This window comes from Drosophila montana, unplaced genomic scaffold (assembly GCF_035044405.1).
Source record: "Drosophila montana isolate Dmon_TW-CO22-7 unplaced genomic scaffold, ASM3504440v1 contig_1505_1, whole genome shotgun sequence".
In the NCBI taxonomy this organism is placed as follows: Eukaryota; Metazoa; Arthropoda; class Insecta; order Diptera; family Drosophilidae; genus Drosophila; species Drosophila montana.
The window spans coordinates 4,683,514-4,691,970 of NW_026996452.1; the positions used below are offsets into that span (position 1 = coordinate 4,683,514).

Here is an 8,457-nt window from a genome sequence, read left to right on the forward strand (position 1 = left end):
GTCAAATCATCGCCATAGCAGTTAAGGAGCCATAAACTAACCTATATTTAACCCCAAACTATCCATCAAAGTACACGAAATGAGGGCTTCTGTTTTTCTTGTTGCTCTTGCAATCGAATGCGAGACAGCGAAGCCTTTTGTAAAATTGAAAAGCCATTTAGGTCCCGTTAATTTTAACACCCATTTTCTATGCCAGCGGCTTAGCTAAGATTGCCAAACAGAATTTCGAATGAAAAAAAAAAAAATGAGGCGCAACGCTGGCATCGTAAACAAAAGCGAGAAGCAGCCGAAATACGTAATGCAAGCGATAATTATTACCTACAGGCCCCAAAGACCCAAAGAGACAGAGTGAGAGAGAGAGAGAGAGAGAGACAGAGAGAGAGACGAAGAGAGGGAGATCCCCAAAAAATAAAAAATAAAAAAATAATAGCAGCGAGATGATTGAAAAGCAACAAAGATTTGCATAGAAACGTGCGATTTTCGGTGTGCTGCTAGCGGCACATGTTGGCCTCTATCTGGCAGATACCCTTTGTATCTGCCACTGGAACGTTGCACCCACACACAGCAGCAGCAGCAGTAGCAGTAGCAGCAGCAGTAGCAGCAGCAGCAGTCGGCATCGTTTGTCGCGCCGGCTGTCAACATGTTCAGACCTCAGTCACAGCATGAGAACAATAAAAAGCAACGAATTTGTATTCGCTGTACGTTGGTGTCTTCTGCTACTGCCTTCAATTATTCATCCATTCATGCCGTCATTTCCACAGCGGCAAGAGACCACTTGTGGATTTCTAGCTCCCCCAGTGGCAATTTGTTGATAGTAATAGTTGCATTTTCAGCAGCTTCTTCAACTAATTGCAAATAACTGCAATTAATCTAATTAATTTTTGGCGACCCAAAGGTCTTTAAAGGTTTGTTCATCCATTGTTGTGGCTCCTGCCTTTGGTATTTATAAAGTAAAGCCCTCATTTGTTATGTGTGTATGTGGGCACATTTTTAACATACGACAAACATTTTTTATATTTGCGAATTTCGTATTATTTTGTAGACCCAAAAATGTCGGAGCTTGGGTTTTGTTCTGGCCGAAAAATGTCAAGATCAAAGCTAAACGATAAGAAGACAGTTTGATTAATGAACTTGTTATAAGCGACACACATTTGTGTGCTTTAAATTTAAATAAACAAGATTCTTAAAAATCCGAATGAATCATCATATAATATAGATGATAATTGCAAAAATCTAAGTTGAATTTCGATATTAACTAAATTCGTATACAAATAAAGTATATAGATTTGATTTTAATTTGAAAATTATTTTAAATAATATATTAACTAAGCTTAGAATAAATTTTCTAACATAAAGAAAATTAACACTCATATAAATTATATAGAAAGAAGATTTATTGGGAATCTTTGTAAATTAATAGAAATTAAAACATTTTTTATAAGCAATTGGTTTTTTTAACATTGGAAAAAAACCCGAAATTCGAATTTTATACACGAAATCGGATCTTATCTATTGACCAAACCTTTAAATATATAGCACCAATTTAGTGTTCACCACATCATTAATTTCCGATCCAAGCAAACTTGAAATCGAACCAGCCTCTCTCATCCAATGGGAATGTCAATGTGTACATTTCTAGTGAAAATAAATTTCGACAACAATTAAAACAAATGATCGCAAAATAAAGTTAAACAACTCGCAATTGAATGTGACAGGCCAACATTTGCAAATTATCAAACAATCGTGTGCTAATGATGCAGGATCTTTGTCGTAGTTGGCTATACGAATATATTGAATTCAAAAGACCGACACGGCGACATAATATGCCTGGCTAATGGCTACTCAATTCCAGGCTAACAACAGCAACAACAAAAAAATGTATCTTTTATTGAGCATTTTACAAAACTGCATATCAAACCGCAGGGCCTGAACTCTGACCCTGCACAAACTCCAACTCTGGCCACGAATCACGAAGCAGCCGCCAGTTAAAAAAAAAAAACAAAAAAAAAATACTTTTATGCAAGTTCGGTGCAGAGTTGCCAACTAGCTGGTAGCACAGCGAATCCATCATTATCGAACGACATAAGTTTTTTTGTTTCTATGATGGGATCGCAGACGTCGCAGAGCATTTTTGCCAGGAACTATACATAATAACTTGATCGCAGGAAAATCATTTATTGTGACACGATCGACAATTGTAAATTGTGTTTATCAATGCAATAAATCTCCAAATTGCCAACTTGTTCAGTTCAGTCTGATACTTCTTGCCAATTGTCTGCGGCGCTCAGCGCATCTAGTTGCTAAGTCGTTGGATTTTTTTGTATACATATAAGAGTTAAAGTCATCTTTTTGTGTAATGAGTTTTATATTACCATTTTATAATTTGCCTGGGAACGGCAATAATTTCCCCAAATTTCTTCTCTTTCTTTTTGGTTGTTAAGCAAATAACTAAATTAAAGACAGATAAAGCTACGACTGTGCGCCTCTGCTATCTCTGCGCTGTTTTTGAAAACCCACAATGTACTAAAAAGCTTTGATAATTATTAATTAATTAATTAATTATAAATATATGTTTAAAGATGAACTTGTAATTAATGTACTGAGGTTGGGCAGAACTTTATAAATAAACATTAAGTATATCCGAAAAATCGAAATAACAATTTTTATCAATATTATTTATTATCATTAATAAAACCAATGTTTAAAAACGAATTAAAAATAAAGTAAAATAATTTATAAAATAAAATACTCACTCTATATCAATTAAAGTATTTGATATTCTCAAGTCCAATTCAACTGTTGATGCCGATCAAAATTAAGACCACAAACAAACCCCAAGCACTTTTTTACACGTTTTCACATTCAGCAGGTTATTAATAAACTAAACACACAGTAAATAAAATCAAATCCAAAAGTAAAGTTATCTTAACTTAGATGTGTCACACACATGTATATAAGTATACCCAGATTTGTTGCCAGATGCTTTCTTTACAGAAGCTGTAAGTCTCTATAGACTTCATTAGAGATAAGCACTATATGTTGCATTTATTAACTAAAAAGGTACCTTGATAATTAATTATGTGACAAATAGGAAGTGTCAAAGAATATACCCAATATATCTAGTTGTTCTACAACGTTCTACAATGATGAAAGAAATACTAGAGCAGAATATCAACAATATGTACGTATAGAAAGCCGAAGGGTAATTGTTGTTACAATAAAGATAACGATGCTTAAGTAAAAAAAATATGTATATGGAAAGCTAATTACTTTTACAATGTTGACAGCACTTAAACAGCAACGAAAAACTCTTTAATTTTCACACAATGAGATTGCGCTTTGTATGATTACAGCCCAACTACACTTTACAGTTTACACACGACAACTCACTTATCTCTTGACAGTCTAGGTATTTGTCTATATAATCCGGAATAAATTCTCGATTTTATTTATTTTTCGCTGCGTAGCTCTTAAGGAAAATTAAAGAAATTCCCCAACATCCACTCAAAATGCTCACGTTCAACCGATAAACCCTGTTCGAGCTAAGTATATCAGTCGGTAGTCAAAAAGTCAACAGCTATACCTAAAATTTATATACTTACGCACGTATCTAATCTTAGCAATACGTTTTATGGGGCGCTTATAGCGACTAGGGGTCGAGATTTTTACTATAAAAGCAAATGAGAAGCGCATTCAGAACGTTCAGTAGATACACGACCGTAGAACATTGCATATTAATTAGTTAGTGTTGAAAAACGATTAAATCAAAACCAAAATGGTTCACAGTGTTGGTGAGCAAAAGTTGAGTGTGTTTAGTGCGCGCTATCGCTGGCAGGTCATAGCCACCATGACAGGTGAATACTGAGTGAGATTTATATATGTACTTCGTACATTAGAAAAACTTGATCTGATAAATAGTGCACATCATGACCTTGACCCACGGGATTGGTGTGGGCTGGCTGGCGCCATCGCTTCCACTGCTGGGCTCCGAGCTGTCGCCGCTCGACAGACCCATCAGCATCGATGAGGCCTCCTGGGTGGGCTCCTTGATCGGCCTGGGCGCGCTCATGGGCAACATAATCTTTGGCCTGCTGCTGGATCGTTTGGGTCGCAAATTGAGCATGTACTTTCTGGCCATACCCAATATGGTAAATAAACTTGCATATTCGTGGTGCAGCACAATGACTCAAGCACTTTTTAAAACGTAGACCTATTGGATTCTTATCTATACGGCACAAGATGTGACGTATCTATATGCGGGTCGTTTCCTAGCCGGCATTTCGGGCGGCGGCTGTTATGTGGTATTACCTATATTCGTTGCTGAAATCTCTGATAACAAGTAAGTGAGTGTTATAGATTACGTTAAGCACGTACTTATGATTATATTTGCCGATTGTCTAACAAATTTAGATAGGAAGTGCTTTTAATAATTGTTATGCCATTATGTTGCGAAGTCTAAATTCAAGTGGATATTTCCGATTATTACTTAAATTTGAATAGTGAAAATTAATTCGCTTTCGATGCTTGGATATTGATGAAAATTTGTAATAAATTGTTGCTTTAGGCAGTGCTGCTCGGATCACATCACTTTTTTATATAGCTGCCATGGTAAACTGAAAGAATTATATCATACGTAAACTGTAATATTCTTAACTAATTCTATTTAATCTTTGCCCCTCTACAATTTTATTTTTGTTTGTAATACGATTCTGGTTTTATCTGGACTCTTTCAGCATACGTGGCGCACTATCTTCCATGGCCATGATGTATGTTAGCATTGGCATGATTATGGGATATATACTCACCACCTATCTCAGCTATTATCTGATGCCGTGCATAGCTATATTACTGCCAGTCGTTTATCTGCTGGCCATCTGGGGCTTATCTGAGACGCCACAGCACTTGCTGCGCAAGGGACGCAATGAGCAGGCCGAGAAAGCGTATTACTTCTATAAAAATCTGCCAGCAGCTAAGCCAGATAATGAGTCAGCTCACAATGATGCGGCTAAAAAGGAGTTTGAGACATTCAAGCAACAAGTGCTGAGCGGTGGTGTGCAGCAAGACGTCGGCTGGAAAGATTTCTGTGAGTAGCTAGACAAACATAATGATAAGATCCGGCTCTATTGATTTATGTGTGCGTGTGTGTACCTTATGTTTACAGTTAATCTGCCTACCATGAAGATCTTTGCTTTGAACTTTACGCTGCTCATTTGCAATCAGCTGTCGGGCAGCTTTGCGGTCTTCAACTATACATCGCACATCTTCAACGAGCTGGAGACCCAAATGGAAGCGAATACCTGCACCATTATAGTTGGTGCTGTTCAGGTGTTTGGCATAATATGTGCCGTTATTTTGGTAGATCGTGTGGGACGGCGAAAGCTGCTGCTTACATCCATGGCGGGCATGGGTCTGGGTGAGCTAGGCATTGGACTGCTCAAGGAATTTGCCTCCAAGCAGTTTCTAGCCGGAGCCAATTGGTTGTCCTTGCTGCTTATGTGCTGGGTGGCCTATATTGCATCCCTGGGCGTTATACCGCTTATATTTGTTATCATTATCGAACAACTGCCCGCCAAGGTGAGTACCGATTAGATACGACAGCCATATCATAGAGTAACGTTTATATTTGATGCCAACAGATACGCTCTCTGGGCACCTCCATCTGCATGGCCACGTTGAGCACCTTCATCTTTGTCTCGCTCAAAATCTATCCGATGATGATCTTTGGCCCCGGCCTGCCAGCCACCATGTATATGTCAGCCGGCGTTTGCGCCATCGGATTTATCATATTGGGTCTATTTCTGCCGGAGACCAAAGGCAAACAGCTGACGCACTAATTGTTGACGCGTGTGAAATATGTTGATGATGACTTCAGCGACGGCATCAATCCCAGCGACCACGCCAAATTGTCGCTTTTGTATGGGCGACTCATTGCATAAGTTGGGATTACCATTATGACTGTATGGGTGTGTGTGTGTGTGTGTGTGTGTGTGTGTGTGTGTACGGTTACGAGTACTTGCTTGTCAAGATATCGCCGCCAAAGCAGCTCACTCAACAGCTTGCCACAAATAGCATGGGGGCATGGTTCATCCTGAACTCTTGAACTTAATTCAATTTCAGTTTTTGCGGCTTTTCTGCTGTTGTTGTTGTTGCTGTTGCTTGGCTCAGTTTCGCGTCTATTGTGTGTGTGTGTATGTGTGTGTGTGTGTGTGTATAGACAGACTGCATGTACTTTTGTTAAATATTATTTCATTTTGTTTGGAGAAAGTCTGAGCGCTGTGATACGAGTTCAAATTTAGCATAACCAAATCATTTAGCTATAGTTATATATATTTCGCTAGCCCGTACGTATTGCGACTAAAATAACAATTAGTTAAACAAGACTTAGGCATAGCTAACGTACTTAAGACTACAAATTAGACGCAATAAAAAAAATTACAGAAAACAAATATTTAATCTGGTTTCTTCTTTGCAAAATTCATCCATAGATCAACTCTTGCTCATCATGCTCAACAAATATATAATATAAAAATTGATAAATATCGGAGACATTTCCTGGAGGCTGAAAAACACCCGAAAACAAAAACAAGCTTGCATAATACCAAATAATTATTTGAAATCAAATGCAGTCTGCAGTTGATATCATACCATAAAAAACGTGGCAAGAAAACATTTTGGCAGCCGCTTTCGCGATTATGAAATGATAAATGCGAATTAATGAATTCGCATCAGCAAACAAAGAAAGACACATTAATTCCGAGAAATTATTTATTTCGGTTTTGTTTTAGCCGAAAATGTAGAGGGATGTGCACGTAAAAATGAGCTTTCTGACAGGAGGACACACAAATCTCCGTAGATCTCAGCTCAGATCACAAGCGATGATAAATGAAACGCAAGCGTCCATACAAGACCCACAAAAGGCGCAATTAACCCCACTTTGCAGTTTGCAGCTGGGCTTTCGGGAGTGCAGTCCACTTAAGTGCAGCAGCGTCAGCAAATGCCGCCTTCAAATGCAATTTCATAATTTTCACACGTTTTTCCAAACGTCAGCTATCAACTGGGAGCCGTTTTCCCAGTTGCTGACAAGCGGAAATTAACCGCAATGAGGAGAATTTGTAACAGTTTTTTTTTATTTTTTTTGGGTTGCCCTCACGAGTGGTTTAAATGCAATTTCAGCCAATTGCAGGCGCTGATCGGATTGATAAGCGCATATATTGACCTAGTGCACACAGCTCGTCCAACTCCCACTGCGGATGACTTGCCGGATGCTAAAAATGAAATTAGCCAGAGAGGTAACGAAGATTTAATACCCTCTCAGACATTTTGCTGTCAAGAAATGTATTCTACAATGACAAATAAAAAAATGTCAATAAATAAATAAATATAAAAGTATATAAAATAAAAAATATACTCAGAAAAAAATAAACAAATACATGTTCGTCCAGAGTTTTCTAAAATTCCTTAACAATATTTTGTATAGGCATATGTATTTTTTAAATATTTTTTTTACCGATTTTCCCAAGTCTTATCAATAAAACCCAAATCGACTTGACTTAGTTAAATAAAAAACTTAATTCTAATATATCTCTTTTTGAACCAAGTTATAAACCTACAATGCGAGCCAGTTTATTTCCGGTACATAACAAAAATAATGGGTTATATTCTTAAAGGAAACATTACAATACTCTCAGTTAGGGCATTTCCGACACATTCACATTGTGTGTGGCCAAATGCAATTTCAATCGCCTTTGAATATAAGAAAAGTGCCAAACAATTGCGGCTAATGCGAGCGATTTCTCATTGTTAGGAGTGTTTGATTTGTGGTTACCTAAATTCCGATTGTTTACTCTGGATTGTTTAAAGAAAGTGCTGCGAGTGGCAGCAGCAGCAGCAGCCGCCTATTGTCTGAGCCCGGCCTATGCGCCCATTGACCATTAATAGACCATTTGCAATGCAAACTGTCATCCTTTGTATGTGTGAGTGTGTGTCTGTGTGTGTGTGTGTGTGTGGCAACAGTAGCAATATCCGTACCTTTCGCATTTTTTGTATATCATTTTATTATACTTTTTTCATTTGCCACTCATCCACTGATCTCCATTGATAACACTTCAAATTGCGAGAGAAATAATTTTGAATTTCACACAATTGCCAACAAAAAATTGTTTCTCGATTTATTTATTGTGTCACTGCAAATATGGTATTTATTATTTATTATTAACGCCTTTTTTTTTTGATGATGCGACGTTTCTATTGTCCGCACTTCTTTGCTGGAAATCAATTTCTGCAATTGTATAATATAATTGTGACTATTTATCTGCTCTAATTTCGTGGCGCTACTTTTACGAAGAGGTGTTGTAAATAGAAGCCGGAGCTTATTGAATTACGCATTATTTTTATAATATGTTATACAATCGTTTGAGTTGTGCTTCCATAAAGATTAGCTTTAGAAAGGTTTGCATA

General features: G+C 37.4%; 1 protein-coding gene across 1 annotated transcript; it reads left to right on the forward strand.

Moving 5' to 3' along the window:
• Positions 1-3,693: 3,693 nt before the first annotated feature.
• Positions 3,694-6,446, forward strand: LOC135436645 (facilitated trehalose transporter Tret1-like). Its single transcript, XM_064694325.1, has 6 exons — positions 3,694-3,854; positions 3,919-4,148; positions 4,209-4,339; positions 4,734-5,083; positions 5,162-5,574; positions 5,637-6,446. The coding sequence occupies exons 1-6, from the start codon at positions 3,776-3,778 to the stop codon at positions 5,832-5,834; spliced, it is 1,401 nt and encodes a 466-aa protein (XP_064550395.1). The 5' UTR covers positions 3,694-3,775; the 3' UTR covers positions 5,835-6,446.
• Positions 6,447-8,457: the final 2,011 nt, after the last annotated feature.

Coding starts and splice junctions, on each gene's coding strand:
- LOC135436645 (XM_064694325.1), top strand. CDS start 3,776: ATGGTTCACAGTGTTGGTGAGCAAAAGTTGAGTGTGTTTAGTGCGCGC. Junction 3,855..3,918: donor GGTCATAGCCACCATGACAG/GTGAATACTGAG, acceptor TCTGATAAATAG/TGCACATCATGACCTTGACC. Junction 5,575..5,636: donor TCGAACAACTGCCCGCCAAG/GTGAGTACCGAT, acceptor TGATGCCAACAG/ATACGCTCTCTGGGCACCTC.